General features: G+C 48.6%; 1 protein-coding gene across 3 annotated transcripts in view; it reads right to left on the bottom strand.

Annotated features, from left to right (window-relative positions):
- Positions 1-4503: 4503 nt before the first annotated feature.
- NOX4 (NADPH oxidase 4) overlaps positions 4504-24460 on the bottom strand; it is a 352340-nt gene continuing 332383 nt past the window's right edge. For all 3 annotated transcript variants that reach the window (XM_089656614.1, XM_089656605.1, XM_089656621.1), the window contains one exon: positions 4504-5243. In XM_089656614.1, the coding sequence (XP_089512740.1) occupies positions 5169-5243 (75 nt within the window). In that variant the 3' untranslated portion in view covers positions 4504-5168. The remainder of the gene's footprint in view (positions 5244-24460) is intronic.

Below are 24460 nucleotides of genomic sequence, written 5' to 3'. Positions count from 1 at the left end.
TGCGGACACAGTACAGGGATGACCAGAGACTGCGGACACAGTACAGGAGATGACCAGAGACTGCGGACACAGTACAGGGATGACCAGAGACTGTGGACACAGTACAGGGATGACCAGAGACTGCGGACACAGTACAGGGATGACCAGAGACTGCGGACACGGTACAGGAGATGACCAGAGACTGCGGACACGGTACAGGAGATGACCAGAGACTGCGGACACGGTACAGGGATGACCAGAGACTGCAGACACGGTACAGGGATGACCAGAGACTGCAGACATAGTACAGGGGATGACCAGAGACTGCAGACACAGTACAGGGATGACCAGAGACTGCAGACACAGTACAGGGATGACCAGAGACTGCAGACACAGTACAGGGATGACCAGAGACTGCTGACAGTACAGGAGATGACCAGAGACTGCGGACACAGTACAGGGATGACCAGAGACTGCAGACACAGTACAGGGATGACCAGAGACTGCGGACACAGTACAGGAGATGACCAGAGACTGCAGACACAGTACAGGAGATGACCAGAGACTGCGGACAGTACAGGGGATGACCAGAGACTGCGGACAGTACAGGGATGACCAGAGACTGCGGACACAGTACAGGGATGACCAGAGACTGCGGACACAGTACAGGAGATGACCAGAGACTGCGGACAGTACAGGGATGACCAGAGACTGCGGACAGTACAGGGATGACCAGAGACTGCGGACACAGTACAGGGATGACCAGAGACTGCGGACATAGTACAGGAGATGACCAGAGACTGCGGACACAGTACAGGGATGACCAGAGACTGTGGACAGTACAGGAATGACCAGAGACTGCGGACAGTACAGGAGATGACCAGAGACTGCGGAAAGCACAGGGATGACCAGAGACTGCGGACAGTACAGGGATGACCAGAGACTGCGGACACAGTACAGGGATGACCAGAGACTGCGGACATAGTACAGGAGATGACCAGAGACTGCGGACACAGTACAGGGATGACCAGAGACTGTGGACAGTACAGGAATGACCAGAGACTGCGGACAGTACAGGAGATGACCAGAGACTGCGGAAAGCACAGGGATGACCAGAGACTGCGGACAGTACAGATGACTGCTGACCTTTGGGGAGGGAGGGGGAGCGGGTACCTGAATTTGACAGGTACCCGCTCTTACTTCCGCCGAGTTTTTTTTTTATCTTACCTGTTCCTTTATCCAGCCGCGCGCTGTCTTCCCGGCTTCTGTAGTGTGGGCGCTCGTCGGACAGCCGGATGCCCAGTGCGCATGCGCGAGAAGCGTTGCGCTTTGTGATTGGTCCGGCGGCTTCTGGGATCTGTCATGTGTCCCAGGTACCGCCTTACCATTCACAAAGAGCACTGCTTCTTGCGCATGCACACTTGGGACCCGGCTGTCACGCACACTACAGAAGCCGGGAAGACAGCGCGCCGCTGGATAGAGGGACAGGTACGGTCCCACTGCAGAGCTGAGCGGCCGGCCCGGTATTCTGACACGGCGGCGGTGGAAATACCGGACCGGCCGCTCTATATTCGCTCCATAAGACGCACTGACATTTTCCCCCCTTTTTTGGGGGAAAAAAAGTGCGTCTTATGGAGCGAAAAATACGGTATTCTCCTGGCATGCCCACAGATAAGGCTCGGCGTGCCGGCTGTGGCACGCGTGCCACGGGTTCGCCATCACTGACCTAGAGTATTACTTGAACAACAGCATCTGAATGGATAGCTGCTTATATTAATTGACTTTGTTTTGTTTTTCTTTTTATGGCTATTTGTTCAAGCCTGAGTTATAAAAAGTAGGCCAATTTTGGTTGATTTTGATATATTGGGTAGTATCATTATTATATTGGGTAACCCCTTTAATAAATGACTGATTCAACAAATAAACTTGTTGAATCTTTATTCCAGACTTGCTCAACCTCTTTACTTCAGAGGAACCCTTTGTAACGTACATGTGACATGATGTAACGTACATGTGACATAAATGTACAGATTTGAGTAGATAAGATGCGATCAGTAGCAATATGTAATCGTAAACCTTAGGGGCATTCCATTGTCATTAAGGATGTATTCAGTACTTGTCATTGGGGAAATGAGGTACTCAGACAGTGGTCATCAATTAGCATCAATTGGCTTCTGAAAAGCCTGGCTTCCTCTGGAAGTGACACCTTTGTGTTAATAAGGTTGTCACCTTCTGGTGAAACCGGTTTAAAGGAAGTGGCAGGAGACATTTCGGCTTCATGACAGCAGGGGGCTCGATCTGTCTGGGGGAGCTAAAGAGCATATCCATACATCAAAAGGGGTATGTTTCATCTCTCATAAAAGCTAAAATATTAGTTTCAGAGAGATGAACATACTCCCTTCTGTTAGGGCATTCTGTGCGCCACATCGACACCTAAAAATCATATTTGTGGCTTAGGTAGAAGGCCAGGAAAATGCAGGAAATGGTTAGGTGGCGCTGGATTGCGACAGTTGAATGGTGTTTGGTACTATCACGATTGGGCCGATGCGCTGGTGTCGGAAATCCAATCCCTGACTTGGTGTTTCAAGCCGGTCTTAGTCCAATTGAACTTGGGCAGGTTAGCATCCAGAACATCCTGTGGGCAGGTACAGGAGCAGCCCCCCATAGTCAGTTGGCCGAGGACTAATGTCCCGCCTATGTCCATATCCCCATAAAAGGAGTACCTGGGCATTGGGACATTTGTGATTTGTATGGAGCCAGTTCAATTTGACTGGCGGATTGCTGACGCTCTGACTTGCTCCAGTCGCAGGATAGATCTTGGTAAAAGTTTTATTCTGTTTTATTCCCTTTTATTTTATAGTGAATAGTCATTTGTGGTCTTCTTGTATTTTTTTGTATTTCTGTAACTTTTTACACTTTGTACGTATTTTATGCACTGCCCACTTTCGGGAAATTAAAGCTTAAAATTAATTAGTGACTTCTGTGTATTTAAGCATGTGCTCATATCTTCGGAGAGATTAGATTGGATTAGATTAGATTGTATTGTATTTGAATGCCTTTAAATGCTCGGTCAAGCTCATTGCCAATCTGTATGCAATTGCACTGTGTATGGGCAGATTGTGTGCAGATTGTAAAAGGTAACAGATCGGCCAGACGGAGATCTGGGTTTGTGGGGTCTCCCAGCATACCGTTCTGCGGATAAATTGTTGGGTGGTGGCAGGCTACCTTTTGTGGTGTGTCTGGTTTGGGGGGTGTGTGGACAGTGGAAGGGTGATTAACACCGGGGTTCAAGCTGTAGGGTAGCTGGAGGGACTCTAGAAGGGTGGGTAACTACTAAGCTGGTCCTCAACTCTAATCAGTGCACCAGATTGTATGTAAGATTTGTATCTGCCAGTGTGTGGTCGACCAGATGGATTGGAGTGGAGTCTCCATCTGGTGGTGGCCAAAAGGTAGTGCGGGATGTGGAAGTATATCACGGCTGGTCTTATATACGGTTTTATATATTCAGAGTTTAGTCCCCTTTATTCCCTCTTACCCCCTGTCACGGCCGCGCGTGCACGCCTCTGTTAGCTAGTTGCTGTGGGCGTGGTGTGTGGGGAATTCGTGACACCCCTAAATAATTTTAAGGTCTCGGAGAACCCCTGCTAAAATGAATTCATGGGAGGCCAGTGGGAAGAATGCCCCATGCACTAGTGCTCAGTGAGAAGAATGCCCCTTACATTAGTCAGTGGGAAGAATGCCCCTTATATTGGTGGTCAGTGGTAAGAATGCTCCTTATATTGGTGGTCACTGGGAAGAATGCCCCTTATATTGGTGGTCAGTGGGAAGAATGTTCCTTATATTGGTAGTCAGTGGGAAGAATGCTCCTTATATTGGTGGTCAGTGGGAAGAATGTTCCTTATATTGGTGGTCAGTGGGAAGAATGCCCCTTAAATTAGTGGTTAGTAGGAAGAATGCCCCCTAATCACGCTGGTGGCCTCTGGGAAGAATACCCCCTTTAGAGTGGTAGTCAGAAAATCACATTTACAGTCAGCTGAAATTATATAATTGGTGTCATGATGCTGGTTCTGCCAAGTGGTTTTGGACCCAGAACTATGCAGACACTATCTGATAGGAAGTCAATTAGCTGCAGCTCAAAAAACCTTCTAGCAGCCTCTGGAGGAACTCTGGTTGAGAATGTCTGGATTATTCTGTTTCTTCAACAACAGCTTATACAGTACTCTCAGCAAGCTCACCTATAATGAAGAAAATAAATGGTTTGAGCCAGCTTGAACCAAATAGAACTATTAAAGGCACAGTAAACATGGAGTTGGACTTTAAAGATCTAGCTAGGTTTTTACAAGCTAGCCAAATTGTGTTTTCAAATTAGCACAGCTCCTTTAGCATAATGAGTCTGTCCAAATGTATCCGAGATAAGAGTGGCACCAGGTTATCTGAATGTTATGAGCATTCTCATATTTTATAGTTATATAGAAATTCCCAATGGCCATCTTATACCAAATCTATAAACCTATTAATACAAACTGTATAGATATATTTTATTTAGTGTTCTTAGCACTTCCAAGAGTCTTAGGTGTCTTCCCTGACAAAACGACTTATTCATACAATTATTTCCTCTATACTTCATCTGGGTAGGATACAAAAATGAGGATAAAAACATTGGTGCCCATCAGAGCAGGCCAATACCAAACAAACATTTGCTGGTCAAAACTGTAAATGACCATTTAGTCACATTGTAAGCACCACTGCAAAATACTAAAGCAATTGCATAGAATAAAAGTAAATATTTAAATAGGTTTGATTAAAAAGGTAATTAGTAAATCCCCCTTATCGTTTTCCTATCAATATAAAGTACACATAAAAAGTGCCATAGAAATCTACAAAATGCCCTTTCAGTTGACCCCATTTTCATGAGCTATTTCAGTAAAATGGGGTCTTTTTCTCAATGGATGTCAAGTATTTTGTTACAAAAATACAGTGCATAGAACAAGCCACAATTAACATTGTTTTGTAAGCAGTAATCCCTTCATTAAATAGCTGCAATGTGGATAAGAGTCAATCTTAGTGATTTGTGTCCCTCTATTGATTACGGTTCTTTGGTTCGTGTTAATTGCACTTGGTCTCCCCTGCCGTGTATTTAATCTCAACTGAAGGACTCTTTGTTGTATTCAAATCGTGTTCCGTAACGGTTAGGACGATTGCACATTTTGTGAAGATCCTTGGAGAGTCCCTTTGGGCCACAGCAAAACACTCCCACCGACTTCCTGGAAATGAACAAAATAAATGATGAAGTTAATACAGATGTATGTGTCTACATTCAATGTACCTATGTTTGTTGCCCGGTACAGTTATCATCAGCAATCAATCGTAAAGGAGGTGACTGGCCAACTACCACCTTCACATAAGTTTTTTCTTTGTAGGTTAGGGTTGGGGCAATGGTTACAGTAATGGCTGTAGTTTACCTGGGATTTGGCCTAGGGTTTGGGCTTTGGCTAGAGCTAGGGTGACTAGTGTAAAGTTGAACTCCAGAAAAATATAAAGGACACGCACAAATGCAGCTCTGTGTTCCGTAAAAGTGAAGTATGGTCAAAGATTTTTTGGCTATACTTCTTTTGTGGGTCACAGAGTTACAATTACTGATGTCCTCCTCTTACCCAGAGTCAGTTATAGCAGGCTATTGCCCACTATCAACTGACAGGGCAGAGTCACTCCAGGCTCAGGAAACATCCCGATAATAATGTCGGGATCGAACCTGCTGCCTAATTGACAGCTGGTTCTGCCTTTCAGTCCATGACTAAGAACTTAAGTCAGCTGCTTTTGCCTCCTCCTCAGCCTGGTGCTGCAGCATGGAGCAGACCGAGAACTGAGCAATCGTGATCATGCAGTTCCCAGTTTTAGAGCTGATTTGGGACAGCTGCAGCATCACCCAGATACTGCAGCATGGAGGTGAGTATGTACTGTATGTTTACCTTTTTTAAACCCCATATGTCTCCTTTAATAAATCATTCAATTTACTTTTTCAGTGCAAACAGTGTAAATACCTTAGTTGGACTTGGTATCAGTCTCTTGCAATCAATTGTACAGTTGGTATAGCAGAGCTCAGAGAAGGGGAGAGAGAAACAGCTGAAGCGAGGCAGCCAGGTGTGCTACAGTGCAAGGAGCATGCTGATAGGAGTAAAAAGGAGAGCGAGAGAGATAAGCACATTGACTGCTTTTTCTTGCACCACCCAGTAACACATAAGTGATGGGAAGAGAAAAATCAGGTCCCCTCACCTGGCATACAGAGCCATGATGTGTGGCAGAGCTGTGTAAATCTCAGATCTTTGGCAAATACTTTGGCAGGTAAAATATAACTTATGTAGGTATGGCATCTGTGTATTTAGCTGTTTGTTTGCAGTTCAGTTTTAAAGTTGGGTTAGAAAAGATGTAAGGCAGAGTCTATACCCTAGGTGTCATAAGATGATTGCATATACCAAACTTTCCAAATGAAGAGCCAGTTTACTGTCCTTTAGGCTTGGGGGGGACAGACCGTGGCAGGAAATGCCCCAGCGTCAGTGGGAGTAAACATTGCCTCAGGCTTGGTGTTAAATTGTAGCAAAACAATAAAATCACACCAGTGGTCAGTAGGAGGGGGAATAGTGTCCCATCATTGATATTAATGGGAGGAATAGTGCGTCAATGTTAGTGTCATTGGAAGGAATAGTGCCTCATTGTTTTTGTCAGTGGAAGAGTGGAAGGAATGGTCCTTCATCATTGGTGTCAATGGGAGGAATAGTACCCCATCAGTGGTGTCAGTTGGAGGAATTTTTCCCCGCTGTCTGAGTCAGTTGAAGGGATAGCGTGGAAGGAATGGCGCCTCAATGTTGGTGTCAGTGGGAGGAAAAGAGCCTCATATCAGAGTGAAAGGCCCCAAGGGCTGGATAAAGCCAAGTAAAGGGCCACATTTGGACCATGGACCACAGTTTGGAGATCACCTTTTTCAGAACTATTGTAACTTTTTCAGCAATTCGAGCTACAGTAGCTCTTCTACTGGATCAGACTACACAGGCTGGCCTTAGCTACGTACATCAGTGAGTCTTGGCCACCCATGACTCTGTCACTGGTTCACTGCTTTTCCTTCCTTGGACCACTTTTGGTCAGTCCTGACCACTGCAAACTGGGAACATCCCACAAGAGCTGCAGCTTTGGAGTTGCTCATTACAATTTGGCCCTGGTCAAAGTCACCCAAATCCTTCCGCTTGGCCAATTTTTGAGCCCATTTTCAATAGGCATGCACCTGGGTTTCCCGCACCGAGTTCCATTGTGAACTGGGGCTAGGAGTACTAATTTACTGAGCGTATCAGAAATAAAATAATGACCAGTGAGATGTCTTCACAGTGCATGAAAAACACGGGAGGGGGCTCAGCTACAATAAGTGACAGCATGAATATCTGTCTACTGCAGTACTTCATCTTTTATTATTGGGAGCTTAGGAGGCGATTGGAAACATTTACTTATAAAATGAAACCTCTTTAACAATTCCCTGAATATTTAGAACAAAACAAAAATGCTATCATTTTGAATACAAAGAAGATCTAACACTGGTAAATGTGATAACTATGCTACAGAGTCAGTAGTCTACATGGATTAGGTATACTGTACATGATTTTAACTCACATAATACTAGTATACCAGTACATAACCAGTATATAAATAACTGTATACAATGCTTAGATGTGCCTGATGCGGCTTACATTTGGGGTTTAGCAGCAGCTGACAAATCACTGCACAGCGGTATATAAGCCTATACATGGGGATATAATGCATTTCCCACTGCCTGCAATCAGTAAGAGAGGATATTCTGGGAAGGGGCACCGGCGACCTGCTGATCTGCCTTGATAACATCATGGAACTCCACGGCAACATGCAGTAAACTAATTATGCTTTCTGGGGATATTGCCATGGTTAATGCATGGGCAGGAAGGCACCGGAGTTAACATACATTCACCTAGCCTGATTTATAAAAAGGATAATTTTTCTTTAAAATGTTACCTCTGTGTAAACCCTTCAGGTCCAGGAGACACACAAATCATAAAACCTACATGGCTGTCTATCTATCTATCTATCTATCTATCTATCTATCTATCTGGCTATCTCTCTCTCTATCTATCTATCTCTCTCTCTATCTATCTATCAATGTGAGCTGGATACAAACAAATAAAATTTAAATTAATTAAAATTAAAAAGTATGAATTAATTAAAAAAAAATTATAATAACATTAAAAAATTTGAACCAGACATGAGGTGCAGGTTTGCTGCTACCACTGGTTACTGATGAAAGCCCATGGTTCACAAATTTTTTGCTGAAAGCTTTACAGGTTGGACACCAAAAATAAGGATCAATCGATAATGTACAACATAGTCTTTCCCCTGGTCAGCTGACTCACGAGAGCCAATAGTCTGAAAGAATGGATAACCAAGCCCCCTCACTATACAAGGGCAGCCATATTGTCAGTGTGTGTTGTTTTAGGGGAAATTGATAATTTTGTATGGGGAGACATATTGTGCTTTTATTTGTGGCATTGGTATATGTCTCTGATAGCAGAGCCAAGGTTCCCATGCTTTTGTTTGACAATAGCTTCATTATTAGCCCTACAATTGACCAGAATGAAAAAAAACAGACTGTTCATGGACCAAATCCGGGCAGATTTGCTCAACCCTAATTCCTACCCGACTCATGCACTCATGACTTGCATGGCAATTTCTTCTTTGATTTCTAATAAAAAAAAAAACCATCAGTACTGCATTGCTAATTTCCTAATCATTTAAGCAGACCATCTTTTTAAAATGGGAAAGAAGATACAGTATTTATAGTACAAAGTACTATAATAAATTGATCCTTTACACAAGAGTTGTACCGAAAGTAATGCAAAAGTGGGCATGACTTTTTTTATTATCTTATATAGGTTGCTCAAATTTCACATATTGTTAGAATAATTCTTTCTCCATAGTAACTCTTCTTCTTTTTTTCCTTGCAGATAAATAATGGATTCCAAGCAAAAGCACCACTCTATCATTGAGTTCTTGACACAGGAGGGATGCAGGCTCTTTGACATTGATGGTCTCCTACTGCATGGTTGGTCTTCAGCGCTGGTTTTCTCTTTAAACTTCTTCATCCATCTATGTATATTGCTCTTCTCAGTGTGTCTTCTCCGTAAACATTCTGTAGCCTTCTGTGGATGTTGAACAGCCTGAACCCCTCATTCGTCAAGAATTCAATGACAGCAAGTTGCTTCTGCTTGAAGGCTACAGAGTGCTTACAGAGATGACATATTGGGGATGATTTACTAAAGGCACTTTGAAATTGCAGATTCAAGAGCTTTTGCTTCAGAGCTTGGTAAAGGAGGGAAAGCTCTGCTGATTTCCATCATCCAATTAGGTGCAAGCAAAAATGCCATTTTTTTTATTTATTTTCTTTGCATGTGATTGGGTATTATCTGCAAAATAAAGCTTCACCTAATTTACTTAGCTCTGGAGCAACCGCCCTTGTAGAGTGCAACTGCATTTGTGAAATGAACAGTCTATTTGCCTTTAGTAAACCAACCCCAAAGACTCAATGGGGGTTATTTAATAAATCGGGAGAGTGCTAAATCTGGTGCAGCTCTGCCTAGAAACCAATCATCTTCTAAGGCTTTTATTTGTCAAAGTTTAATTGAACAAGCTGAAGTTAGAAGCTGATTGGCTAACATGCAAAGCTGCACCAGATTCTGAATGTTCCAGTTTTAGTAAACCTCCTCCAATGATGGCACGCTGATTCTGCTTTAAATAAATTTTTACCTGCAATAAAAAAGAAGAGTTACTATAGAGCACAGGTGTCGAACACAAGGCCCGCAGGCCGAATCTGTCCCTCCAGGCCATTTCATGTGGCCCTTACACCTCTCCTGTAAGTACCCCCTTGTCTGCACCTCCACCTTGTCTCAGCAGTCAGCAGCAGAGAGGAGAATATAACTCAGCCAAATCCTGCAGCTCTCAGTGCAGCTGCAGCATCCCCTCATCTCTGCCTCCCCTGGTCTCAGAATTCAGCAGACTCTGGTAACTGACTCCATTCCTCCTCTGGTCCTCCTCCAGACCCGACACTTTCTGCTTTCCAGCTCTTCCCCCAAAGGGGGTGCAGGGTGATGTTAGTGAGGGTGTGGGATTATTGACATCTGATGTAATGAGGGGTGGGGTGCTCTGGACATCTAGTCTTACAGATACAACCGGCCCTTTGAGGGCAATCATAATTCTGATATGGCCCACGATGAAATATAGTTTGACACCCCTACTATAGAGGAAGAGTGACTCCACCAACATGTTTGAGGTGATTGTACGCGTATTAGTGCACTTGCAACAGAAACAATTGGGTACTGTGATACTTTTTTTATTTGCACTAATGTACAATTTTTCAGGACAAGCTTTCTGGTTGTAACTAGAGATGAGCGAATCGAAGTATCCGAAGTGGAATTCGAGTCGAATTTCGGAAAAATTTCGATTCGTGCCGAATCCGAAAAACAGCCTAATTCGGACGCGCGAATCGAAATTTTTCCGAAAATGGCGGCTGACATGTGCGGCGACGGAGCGGGGATGTCGGGGAAGGCGCGCAGACAAGGCGCGCTGCCCCATAATGCATTCCTCAACGACATGTGATCGCATCAGCCAATCAGCAGCCAGCCAGCCAGCACTGTGTAATGGTCGAGGTATATATAGCGGCCATTTTGGAAATCTTCATTTGCCTGCAGTCATTGAACAGAGGCAGACCGCTCTGTACTAGGGACAGGGACAGAGTTAGGGCCACAGAAACGAGAATTGGGGACAGAGAGAAGTTACTTAGGGACAGAGAACCATTACTCAGGGACACAGACTTGTTAATGAGGGCCACAGAATCGTTATTTAGGGACAAAGAAACGCTAGTTAGGGCCACAGAATTCATACTCAGGGACAGACAGAATTGTTACTCAGTGCCAGAGAATTGTTACTTAGGGCCACAGAAACGTTATTAGGGCCACAGAATTTTTACTCAGGGACAGACAGAATTGTTACTGAGTGCCAGAGAATTGTTACTCAGGGACAGACAGAATTGTTACTGAGTGCCAGAGAATTCTTACTCAGGGCCACAGAATTCATTCTCAGGGACAGACAGAATTGTTACTCAGGGACAGACAGAATTGTTACTGAGTGCCAGAGAATTGTTACTCAGGGACAGACAGAATTGTTACTGAGTGCCAGAGAATTGTTACTCAGGGACAGACAGAATTGTTACTGAGTGCCAGAGAATTGTTACTCTCACAGACACAAAATTGTTACTTGCACAGACACAGAATTGTTACTTGCACAGACACACAATTGTTACTCAGGGCCACAGAATTCATACTCAGGGACAGACAGAATTGTTACTGAGTGCCAGAGAATTCTTACTCAGGGCCACAGAATTCATACTCAGGGACAGACAGAATTGTTACTCAGGGACAGACAGAATTGTTACTGAGTGCCAGAGAATTGTTACTCAGGGACAGACAGAATTGTTACTGAGTGCCAGAGAATTGTTACTCTCACAGACACAAAATTGTTACTTGCACAGACACAGAATTGTTACTTGCACAGACACACAATTGTTACTCAGGGCCACAGAATTCATACTCAGGGACAGACAGAATTGTTACTGAGTGCCAGAGAATTGTTACTCAGGGACAGACAGAATTGTTACTGAGTGCCAGAGAATTGTTACTCTCACAGACACAAAATTGTTACTTGCACAGACACAGAATTGTTACTCGCACAGAGACAGAATTGTTACTCAGGGCCACAGAATTCATACTCAGGGACAGACAGAATTGTTACTGAGTGCCAGAGAATTGTTACTCAGGGAAGACAGAATTGTTACTGAGTGCCATAGAATTGTTACTCAGGGACAGACAGAATTGTTACTGAGTGCCAGAGAATTGTTACTCTCACAGACACAAAATTGTTACTTGCACAGACACAGAATTGTTACTCGCACAGAGACAGAATTGTTACTCAGGGCCACAGAATTCATACTCAGGGACAGACAGAATTGTTACTGAGTGCCAGAGAATTGTTACTCAGGGACAGACAGAATTGTTACTGAGTGCCAGAGAATTGTTACTCTCACAGACACAAAATTGTTACTTGCACAGACACAGAATTGTTACTTGCACAGACACACAATTGTTACTGAGTGCCAGAGAATTGTTACTCAGGGACAGACAGAATTGTTACTGAGTGCCAGAGAATTGTTACTCAGGGACAGACAGAATTGTTACTGAGTGCCAGAGAATTGTTACTCAGGGACAGACAGAATTGTTACTGAGTGCCAGAGAATTGTTACTCTCACAGACACAAAATTGTTACTTGCACAGACACAGAATTGTTACTCGCACAGAGACAGAATTGTTACTCAGGGCCACAGAATTCATACTCAGGGACAGACAGAATTGTTACTGAGTGCCAGAGAATTGTTACTCAGGGACAGACAGAATTGTTACTGAGTGCCAGAGAATTGTTACTCTCACAGACACAAAATTGTTACTTGCACAGACACAGAATTGTTACTTGCACAGACACACAATTGTTACTCAGGGCCACAGAATTCATACTCAGGGACAGACAGAATTGTTACTGAGTGCCAGAGAATTGTTACTCAGGGACAGACAGAATTGTTACTGAGTGCCAGAGAATTGTTACTCAGGGACAGACAGAATTGTTACTGAGTGCCAGAGAATTGTTACTCTCACAGACACAAAATTGTTACTTGCACAGACACAGAATTGTTACTCGCACAGAGACAGAATTGTTACTCAGGGCCACAGAATTCATACTCAGGGACAGACAGAATTGTTACTGAGTGCCAGAGAATTGTTACTCAGGGACAGACAGAATTGTTACTGAGTGCCAGAGAATTGTTACTCTCACAGACACAAAATTGTTACTTGCACAGACACAGAATTGTTACTTGCACAGACACACAATTGTTACTCAGGGCCACAGAATTCATACTCAGGGACAGACAGAATTGTTACTGAGTGCCAGAGAATTGTTACTCAGGGACAGACAGAATTGTTACTGAGTGCCAGAGAATTGTTACTCTCACAGACACAAAATTGTTACTTGCACAGACACAGAATTGTTACTCGCACAGAGACAGAATTGTTACTCAGGGCCACAGAATTCATACTCAGGGACAGACAGAATTGTTACTGAGTGCCAGAGAATTGTTACTCAGGGAAGACAGAATTGTTACTGAGTGCCATAGAATTGTTACTCAGGGACAGACAGAATTGTTACTGAGTGCCAGAGAATTGTTACTCTCACAGACACAAAATTGTTACTTGCACAGACACAGAATTGTTACTCGCACAGAGACAGAATTGTTACTCAGGGCCACAGAATTCATACTCAGGGACAGACAGAATTGTTACTGAGTGCCAGAGAATTGTTACTCAGGGACAGACAGAATTGTTACTGAGTGCCAGAGAATTGTTACTCTCACAGACACAAAATTGTTACTTGCACAGACACAGAATTGTTACTTGCACAGACACACAATTGTTACTGAGTGCCAGAGAATTGTTACTCAGGGACAGACAGAATTGTTACTGAGTGCCAGAGAATTGTTACTCAGGGACAGACAGAATTGTTACTGAGTGCCAGAGAATTGTTACTCAGGGACAGACAGAATTGTTACTGAGTGCCAGAGAATTGTTACTCTCACAGACACAAAATTGTTACTTGCACAGACACAGAATTGTTACTCGCACAGAGACAGAATTGTTACTCAGGGCCACAGAATTCATACTCAGGGACAGACAGAATTGTTACTGAGTGCCAGAGAATTGTTACTCAGGGACAGACAGAATTGTTACTGAGTGCCAGAGAATTGTTACTCTCACAGACACAAAATTGTTACTTGCACAGACACAGAATTGTTACTTGCACAGACACACAATTGTTACTCAGGGCCACAGAATTCATACTCAGGGACAGACAGAATTGTTACTGAGTGCCAGAGAATTCTTACTCAGGGCCACAGAATTCATACTCAGGGACAGACAGAATTGTTACTCAGGGACAGACAGAATTGTTACTGAGTGCCAGAGAATTGTTACTCAGGGACAGACAGAATTGTTACTGAGTGCCAGAGAATTGTTACTCTCACAGACACAAAATTGTTACTTGCACAGACACAGAATTGTTACTTGCACAGACACACAATTGTTACTCAGGGCCACAGAATTCATACTCAGGGACAGACAGAATTGTTACTGAGTGCCAGAGAATTGTTACTCAGGGACACCTAATCGTTGAATTAAATAGTATGTCAGACAACATGCAGAGGAGTGGCAGAGGAGGCAATGTTTTAGGAGCGAGCAGACGTGGCAGCAGAGGAAGGGGTCGAGGCAGCAGTATTCGCAGCCAGAGGCCAGTGCTCCCGGTGTCATCCAGCGGTCGTGTCTCCACCGACAACCCTGCCGTCATTGATTGGTTGGCTCGGTCGTCTTCCTCTTCCCAGGTCACCTCTGACACCTACAGCCAACGGTCGGTGGGTACGTCAGACACAACCGTTAGTTGGCATGGCCCGGGACCAAGCCCACTGAAATCACGTGTCCTCTACCTGCCCCTGTCCTTTGCTGTTCCCTCACCAAGCGAAGTATCGCATGCTGTGGGCTCAGCCCCACTGTACAGTGAGGAAGAGCTAACAGAGGGCGGTCAGGAACGGGGGGAGACATCGGCCTTTTCAGCAGCCAAGCGAACAAGTACTGGCGAGGAGAGTGGCTCGGTAGCCGGTCTAGAGACAGGTCTGTCTCCTGACCCAGACGCAGCCGAGGGGGCTAGTAGTGAGGCGGAGACCCTACTTGATGATGAGGAGGTTGATCGCACTTGGCAGCCTCGTCGTCATCAGGCAATTTCTTCCGCATCATCAGGAGAAGAGGGTGGCAGCTTGGCAGCGAGCAAAACAGTCGGTGGGTTGCCCAGGAGACAGCAGCAGGGTCGCATCAGTGTCAGTGGAGCCAAACGTCCACGGAGTAGAGCACCAGCTCCACTGCAGCCTACCACCACGGCCAGTAGTGGTGCCGGTGCGCACGGAGGAAGTAGCAGTCAGCCAGTGAAGAGTAGCGGGGGCAAAGTTTCCTACTCGGTGGTGTGGCAATTTTTCCTCAAGCCGCCCGAGGAAGTAAACGTAGCCGTATGTCGACTATGTGGCCAGAAATGCAAGCGTGGCCAGGGGGCCCATGTTGGGACTACAGCGTTGCGTCAGCATATGCAGCGTCACCATTCGGTGGCCTGGGAAAACCGTGATAAACATACGGCGGTTCTGCCTGCCCCAGCCCCCGCTCCATCACCCGCTCCGTTACTTGCTCCGTCACCCGACGTCGTCAATCGCCCTCTATCAGCCAGTCAAGGCTCCAACACCTCTGCTGAGGGGAGTTGTCGCTCATTGGCATCTTCCGCTCGTTCAGATGCTCCTTCTCCTGCTACTCCTCTTCTCGGATTCCGTCAACAGTCTTTCTTGGAATCCGTATCCAAGAGACAACAGTTTGCGAGCACGCACCCGACGGTGCAAAAGCTGAACGTCCTCCTGTCCAAGTTGCTGGTGCTGCAGTCCCTCCCTTTCCAACTGGTGGACTCAGCACCTTTCCGAGAAATGATGGCTTGTGCCGCGCCGCGGTGGAGAGTGCCAAGCCGTCATTTCTTTGCCCAAAAGGCAGTGCCAGCCCTGCATTCACATGTAGAAGAGATGGTGGGCCAGTCTTTGAGCATGTCGGTCTCTGCCAAAGTGCACGGCAGCGCCGACGTGTGGAGCTGTAACTACGGTCAGGGACAGTACATGTCATTTACGGCCCACTGGGTGAACGTGGTGCCGGCACAGCCGCACCAGCAACTTGGACAGGTCACGACGCTTTTGCCTCCACGTTTGCACGTCCTTGGTCCAGCAAGCATGTCCGCCTCTACCACCTCTTTTTCCGCCGTGTCCTCAGCCGCCACCCCCGTGCCAAGTCCCATTACCCGACCGGCATATCACATGTGCAGGGCGCAACGGTGTCACGCTGTGCTGCACCTGGTATGCCTTGGCGAACGTAGTCACACAGGGGAGGAACTGCTGAGTGTAATGAACAGAGAAATCGACAGATGGCTGTCTCCGCGCAAACTAAAAATCGGAACCATGTTGACTGACAACGGAAAGAACATGGTGTCTGCTCTGCGTCAAGGAAGGTTGTGCCATGCGCCATGCATGGCTCACGTGTTCAATCTGGTTGTCAAGCGGTTCCTAAAATCCACCATCCCACTGCAAGACATCCTTAAAATGTCACGTAAACTGTGCATGCATTTCAGCCATTCCTACACCGCAAAGAACACCCTCATTGAGCTGCAGCGGCAGAACGGAATTCCACAGCATCGCCTGATCTGCGACGTTGCAACAAGGTGGAATTCAACCCTACACATGTTAGACCGCCTTTACGAGCAGCGAAAGGCCATCACCGATTTCCTGATGTTACAAGCGGATAAAGGTACTCCCCTGTGTAACTTAGATGTCAGCCATTGGCAGCTCATGCGTGACACCTGCCGCTTGCTCAGGCCCTTTGAGGAGGCCACGCTATTCGTGAGTCGGCAGGACTATGGGATGAACGACGTCATTCCTCTGTTGCACGTCCTGGAACAAATGCTGTTAACAATGGCTGGTCAGGGTGCGGTAGACGTGGCGCACAGATCTCAACGCCACATGACCCCTGTGGGGGCAGGACAGGAAGAAGAGGAGGAGGTAGAGGAGGACATTTGTGCTCAGGAATTATTGAGTGAAATGGGTGGTTTTTCCACTCAGCGGACAGGAGTGGAGGAGCAGGAGCATCTGGTAGAGGAGGAGGAGGAGGAGACAGAGGACCCAGACGCACCGTGGCAGTATGCTGTGGAGATGGAGGCAGGGAGTCCCTCGCATTCCTTGGCACAAATGGCCCATAGCATGCTCGGTTGCTTGCGTAGCGACAGCCGAATAATAACCATCAGACAGAGGGATGACTTTTGGCTGTCCACCTTGTTGGACCCTCGCTACCGGTCCAAAATGGTGGCCTTTTTCACACCTGCTGAGAGGGAGGCCAAAATTACGTACTATAAAAACCGCCTATGTAGTCAGTTGGTCTCTGCCTTTGTGCGCCAACGTCCATCCTCAGACACTGTGGGCCCTGTGCGCTCGCGTTCCGCTGGCATGGCAGCAGGGGAGGGGTGGGGTGGTAGGAGCAGTGGCAGCTCCACCAGCAGCGGCTGCCTCAGTCTGCAGTCGATGATGAGTAGCTTTCTTCACCAGCGCAGTGAGGAAACTACTAACCAGCCGCAGCAGCAGCAGCAGCATCAGGTGGACCTGGAGCAGGAGCTCAAACAACAGGCTTGGGCCTACTTGGACAGCACCCTGCCAACCGAGGTAGACAATCCCCTTGACTACTGGGCAACGAAACTTGACCTTTGGCCCCAACTAGCTGAATTTGCCCTTGAAAGGCTGTCATGCCCGGCCAGTAGCGTGGCATCGGAGCGCGTGTTTAGTGCGGCAGGAGGTATTGTAACTCCGCGGAGGACACGACTGTCCACCCAAAGTGTGGAGAGACTCACGTTTGTGAAAATGAATCAGGCGTGGATTAGTCTGGATTTCAAACCACCAGTTCCTGACACAACTGACTAAATCCGCCATGAATCATGCCTCAAACATGTGCCACTTTCAGGTCTCCTCACACTGCTGGTGTGTTGAATTTTTTGACATAGGGTGCTGGCAGATTACGGGCCTCCTATAGCTGCTGCCAGGCCCCTAATCTGCCATAGGCCCCTATATACCGCCTCCTCCTGCTGCTGCCAGGTCCAGAGTCTCTCATGGGTCCCTGTACGGCCTCCCATTGCTGCTGTCTCCATCGCCACACTCTGCTGCCATGTGCCACTTTCAGGTCTCTTCACACTGCTGGTGTGTTAAATTTTTTGACATAGGGTGCAGGCAGATTACGGGCCTCACATAGCTGCTGCCAGGCCCCTAATCTGCCATGGGCCCCTATATACCGCCTCCTCATGCTGCTGCCAAGTCCACAGTCTGTCATGGTCCCTGTACGGCCTCCCATTGCTGCTGTCTCCATCGCCACACTCTGCTGCCATGTGCCACTTTCAGGTCTCTTCACACTGCTGGTGTGTTAAATTTTTTGACATAGGGTGCAGGCAGATTACGGGCCTCACATAGCTGCTGCCAGGCCCCTAATCTGCCATGGGCCCCTATATACCGCCTCCTCATGCTGCTGCCAAGTCTAGAGTCTCTCATGGGTCCCTGTACGGCCTCCCATTGCTGCTGTCTCCATCGCCACACTCTGCTGCCATGTGCCACTTTCAGGTCTCTTCACACTGCTGGTGTGTTAAATTTTTTGACATAGGGTGCAGGCAGATTACGGGCCTCACATAGCTGCTGCCAGGCCCCTAATCTGCCATGGGCCCCTATATACCGCCTCCTCATGCTGCTGCCAAGTCTAGAGTCTCTCATGGGTCCCTGTACGGCCTCCCATTGCTGCTGTCTCCATCGCCACACTCTGCTGCCATGTGCCACTTTCAGGTCTCTTCACACTGCTGGTGTGTTAAATTTTTTGACATAGGGTGCAGGCAGATTACGGGCCTCACATAGCTGCTGCCAGGCCCCTAATCTGCCATGGGCCCCTATATACCGCCTCCTCATGCTGCTGCCAAGTCTAGAGTCTCTCATGGGTCCCTGTACGGCCTCCCATTGCTGCTGTCTCCATCGCCACACTCTGCTGCCATGTGCCACTTTCAGGTCTCTTCACACTGCTGGTGTGTTAAATTTTTTGACATAGGGTGCAGGCAGATTACGGGCCTCACATAGCTGCTGCCAGGCCCCTAATCTGCCATGGGCCCCTATATACCGCCTCCTCCTGCTGCTGCCAGGTCCAGAGTCTCTCATGGGTCCCTGTACGGCCTCCCATTGCTGCTGTCTCCATCGCCACACTCTGCTGCCATGTGCCACTTTCAGGTCTCTTCACACTGCTGGTGTGTTAAATTTTTTGACATAGGGTGCTGCAAGATAACGGGCCTCACATAGCTGCTGCCAGGCCCCTAATCTGCCATGGGCCCCTATATACCGCCTCCTCATGCTGCTGCCAAGTCCAGAGTCTGTCATGGTCCCTGTACGGCCTCCCATTGCTGCTGTCTCCATCGCCACACTCTGCTGCCATGTGCCACTTTCAGGTCTCTTCACACTGCTGGTGTGTTAAATTTTTTGACATAGGGTGCAGGCAGATTACGGGCCTCACATAGCTGCTGCCAGGCCCCTAATCTGCCATGGGCCCCTATATACCGCCTCCTCCTGCTGCTGCCAGGTCCAGAGTCTCTCATGGGTCCCTGTACGGCCTCCCATTGCTGCTGTCTCCATCGCCACACTCTGCTGCCATGTGCCACTTTCAGGTCTCTTCACACTGCTGGTGTGTAAAATTTTTTGACATAGGGTGCTGCAAGATAACGGGCCTCACATAGCTGCTGCCAGGCCCCTAATCTGCCATGGGCCCCTATATACCGCCTCCTCATGCTGCTGCCAAGTCCAGAGTCTGTCATGGTCCCTGTACGGCCTCCCATTGCTGCTGTCTCCATCGCCACACTCTGCTGCCATGTGCCACTTTCAGGTCTCTTCACACTGCTGGTGTGTTAAATTTTTTGACATAGGGTGCAGGCAGATTACGGGCCTCACATAGCTGCTGCCAGGCCCCTAATCTGCCATGGGCCCCTATATACCACCTCCTCCTGCTGCTGCCAGGTCCAGAGTCTCTCATGGGTCCCTGTACGGCCTCCCATTGCTGCTGTCTCCATCGCCACACTCTGCTGCCATGTGCCACTTTCAGGTCTCTTCACACTGCTGGTGTGTAAAATTTTTTGACATAGGGTGCTGCAAGATAACGGGCCTCACATAGCTGCTGCCAGGCCCCTAATCTGCCATGGGCCCCTATATACCGCCTCCTCATGCTGCTGCCAAGTCCAGAGTCTGTCATGGTCCCTGTACGGCCTCCCATTGCTGCTGTCTCCATCGCCACACTCTGCTGCCATGTGCCACTTTCAGGTCTCTTCACACTGCTGGTGTGTTAAATTTTTTGACATAGGGTGCTGCAAGATAACGGGCCTCACATAGCTGCTGCCAGGCCCCTAATCAGCCATGGGCCCCTATACCGCCTCCTCCTGCTGCTGCCAGGTCCAGAGTCTCTCATGCCATGTGCCACTTTCAGGTCTCTTCACACTGCTGGTGTGTTTAATTTTTTGACATAGGGTGCAGGCAGATTACGGGCCTCACATAGCTGCTGCCAGGCCCCTAATCTGCCATGGGCCCCTATATACCGCCTCCTCATGCTGCTGCCAAGTTCAGAGTCTGTCATGGGTCCCTGTACGGCCTCCCATTGCTGCTGTCTCCATCGCCACACTCTGCTGCCATGTGCCACTTTCAGGTCTCTTCACACTGCTGGTGTGTTAAATTTTTTGACATAGGGTGCAGGCAGATTACGGGCCTCACATAGCTGCTGCCAGGCCCCTAATCTGCCATGGGCCCCTATATACCGCCTCCTCATGCTGCTGCCAAGTCTAGAGTCTCTCATGGGTCCCTGTACGGCCTCCCATTGCTGCTGTCTCCATCGCCACACTCTGCTGCCATGTGCCACTTTCAGGTCTCTTCACACTGCTGGTGTGTTAAATTTTTTGACATAGGGTGCTGCAAGATAACGGGCCTCACATAGCTGCTGCCAGGCCCCTAATCTGCCATGGGCCCCTATATACCGCCTCCTCATGCTGCTGCCAAGTCCAGAGTCTGTCATGGTCCCTGTACGGCCTCCCATTGCTGCTGTCTCCATCGCCACACTCTGCTGCCATGTGCCACTTTCAGGTCTCTTCACACTGCTGGTGTGTTAAATTTTTTGACATAGGGTGCAGGCAGATTACGGGCCTCACATAGCTGCTGCCAGGCCCCTAATCTGCCATGGGCCCCTATATACCGCCTCCTCATGCTGCTGCCAAGTCCAGAGTCTGTCATGGTCCCTGTACGGCCTCCCATTGCTGCTGTCTCCATCGCCACACTCTGCTGCCATGTGCCACTTTCAGGTCTCTTCACACTGCTGGTGTGTTAAATTTTTTGACATAGGGTGCAGGCAGATTACGGGCCTCACATAGCTGCTGCCAGGCCCCTAATCTGCCATGGGCCCCTATATACCGCCTCCTCATGCTGCTGCCAAGTCCAGAGTCTGTCATGGTCCCTGTACGGCCTCCCATTGCTGCTGTCTCCATCGCCACACTCTGCTGCCATGTGCCACTTTCAGGTCTCTTCACACTGCTGGTGTGTTAAATTTTTTGACATAGGGTGCAGGCAGATTACGGGCCTCACATAGCTGCTGCCAGGCCCCTAATCTGCCATGGGCCCCTATATACCACCTCCTCCTGCTGCTGCCAGGTCCAGAGTCTCTCATGGGTCCCTGTACGGCCTCCCATTGCTGCTGTCTCCATCGCCACACTCTGCTGCCATGTGCCACTTTCAGGTCTCTTCACACTGCTGGTGTGTTAAATTTTTTGACATAGGGTGCTGCAAGATAACGGGCCTCACATAGCTGCTGCCAGGCCCCTAATCTGCCATGGGCCCCTATATACCGCCTCCTCATGCTGCTGCCAAGTCCAGAGTCTGTCATGGTCCCTGTACGGCCTCCCATTGCTGCTGTCTCCATCGCCACACTCTGCTGCCATGTGCCACTTTCAGGTCTCTTCACACTGCTGGTGTGTTAAATTTTTTGACATAGGGTGCTGCAAGATAACGGGCCTCACATAGCTGCTGCCAGGCCCCTAATCAGCCATGGGCCCCTATACCGCCTCCTCCTGCTGCTGCCAGGTCCAGAGTCTCTCATGCCATGTGCCACTTTCAGGTCTCTTCACACTGCTGGTGTGTTAAATTTTTTGACATAGGGTGCAGGCAGATTACGGGCCTCACATAGCTGCTGCCAGGCCCCTAATCTGCCATGGGCCCCTATATACCACCTCCTCCTGCTGCTGCCAGGTCCAGAGTCTCTCATGGGTCCCTGTACGGCCTCCCATTGCTGCTGTCTCCATCGCCACACTCTGCTGCCATGTGCCACTTTCAGGTCTCTTCACACTGCTGGTGTGTTAAATTTTTTGACATAGGGTGCTGCAAGATAACGGGCCTCACATAGCTGCTGCCAGGCCCCTAATCTGCCATGGGCCCCTATATACCGCCTCCTCATGCTGCTGCCAAGTCCAGAGTCTGTCATGGTCCCTGTACGGCCTCCCATTGCTGCTGTCTCCATCGCCACACTCTGCTGCCATGTGCCACTTTCAGGTCTCTTCACACTGCTGGTGTGTTAAATTTTTTGACATAGGGTGCAGGCAGATTACGGGCCTCACATAGCTGCTGCCAGGCCCCTAATCTGCCATGGGCCCCTATATACCACCTCCTCCTGCTGCTGCCAGGTCCAGAGTCTCTCATGGGTCCCTGTACGGCCTCCCATTGCTGCTGTCTCCATCGCCACACTCTGCTGCCATGTGCCACTTTCAGGTCTCTTCACACTGCTGGTGTGTAAAATTTTTTGACATAGGGTGCTGCAAGATAACGGGCCTCACATAGCTGCTGCCAGGCCCCTAATCTGCCATGGGCCCCTATATACCGCCTCCTCATGCTGCTGCCAAGTCCAGAGTCTGTCATGGTCCCTGTACGGCCTCCCATTGCTGCTGTCTCCATCGCCACACTCTGCTGCCATGTGCCACTTTCAGGTCTCTTCACACTGCTGGTGTGTTAAATTTTTTGACATAGGGTGCTGCAAGATAACGGGCCTCACATAGCTGCTGCCAGGCCCCTAATCAGCCATGGGCCCCTATACCGCCTCCTCCTGCTGCTGCCAGGTCCAGAGTCTCTCATGCCATGTGCCACTTTCAGGTCTCTTCACACTGCTGGTGTGTTTAATTTTTTGACATAGGGTGCAGGCAGATTACGGGCCTCACATAGCTGCTGCCAGGCCCCTAATCTGCCATGGGCCCCTATATACCGCCTCCTCATGCTGCTGCCAAGTTCAGAGTCTGTCATGGGTCCCTGTACGGCCTCCCATTGCTGCTGTCTCCATCGCCACACTCTGCTGCCATGTGCCACTTTCAGGTCTCTTCACACTGCTGGTGTGTTAAATTTTTTGACATAGGGTGCAGGCAGATTACGGGCCTCACATAGCTGCTGCCAGGCCCCTAATCTGCCATGGGCCCCTATATACCGCCTCCTCCTGCTGCTGCCAGGTCCAGAGTCTCTCATGGGTCCCTGTACGGCCTCCCATTGCTGCTGTCTCCATCGCCACACTCTGCTGCCATGTGCCACTTTCAGGTCTCTTCACACTGCTGGTGTGTTAAATTTTTTGACATAGGGTGCTGCAAGATAACGGGCCTCACATAGCTGCTGCCAGGCCCCTAATCTGCCATGGGCCCCTATATACCGCCTCCTCATGCTGCTGCCAAGTCCAGAGTCTGTCATGGTCCCTGTACGGCCTCCCATTGCTGCTGTCTCCATCGCCACACTCTGCTGCCATGTGCCACTTTCAGGTCTCTTCACACTGCTGGTGTGTTAAATTTTTTGACATAGGGTGCAGGCAGATTACGGGCCTCACATAGCTGCTGCCAGGCCCCTAATCTGCCATGGGCCCCTATATACCACCTCCTCCTGCTGCTGCCAGGTCCAGAGTCTCTCATGGGTCCCTGTACGGCCTCCCATTGCTGCTGTCTCCATCGCCACACTCTGCTGCCATGTGCCACTTTCAGGTCTCTTCACACTGCTGGTGTGTTAAATTTTTTGACATAGGGTGCTGCAAGATAACGGGCCTCACATAGCTGCTGCCAGGCCCCTAATCTGCCATGGGCCCCTATATACCGCCTCCTCATGCTGCTGCCAAGTCCAGAGTCTGTCATGGTCCCTGTACGGCCTCCCATTGCTGCTGTCTCCATCGCCACACTCTGCTGCCATGTGCCACTTTCAGGTCTCTTCACACTGCTGGTGTGTTAAATTTTTTGACATAGGGTGCAGGCAGATTACGGGCCTCACATAGCTGCTGCCAGGCCCCTAATCTGCCATGGGCCCCTATATACCGCCTCCTCATGCTGCTGCCAAGTCTAGAGTCTCTCATGGGTCCCTGTACGGCCTCCCATTGCTGCTGTCTCCATCGCCACACTCTGCTGCCATGTGCCACTTTCAGGTCTCTTCACACTGCTGGTGTGTTAAATTTTTTGACATAGGGTGCTGCAAGATAACGGGCCTCACATAGCTGCTGCCAGGCCCCTAATCTGCCATGGGCCCCTATATACCGCCTCCTCATGCTGCTGCCAAGTCCAGAGTCTGTCATGGTCCCTGTACGGCCTCCCATTGCTGCTGTCTCCATCGCCACACTCTGCTGCCATGTGCCACTTT

Source organism: Staurois parvus, unplaced genomic scaffold (genome assembly GCF_062004578.1).
Source record: "Staurois parvus isolate SC_StPar_1 unplaced genomic scaffold, SC_StPar_1.0 ptg000027l, whole genome shotgun sequence".
Lineage (NCBI taxonomy): Eukaryota > Metazoa > Chordata > Amphibia > Anura > Ranidae > Staurois > Staurois parvus.
The sequence above is the reverse complement of the archived record's forward strand: the minus strand, read 5'-3'. Positions and strand labels throughout refer to the sequence as shown.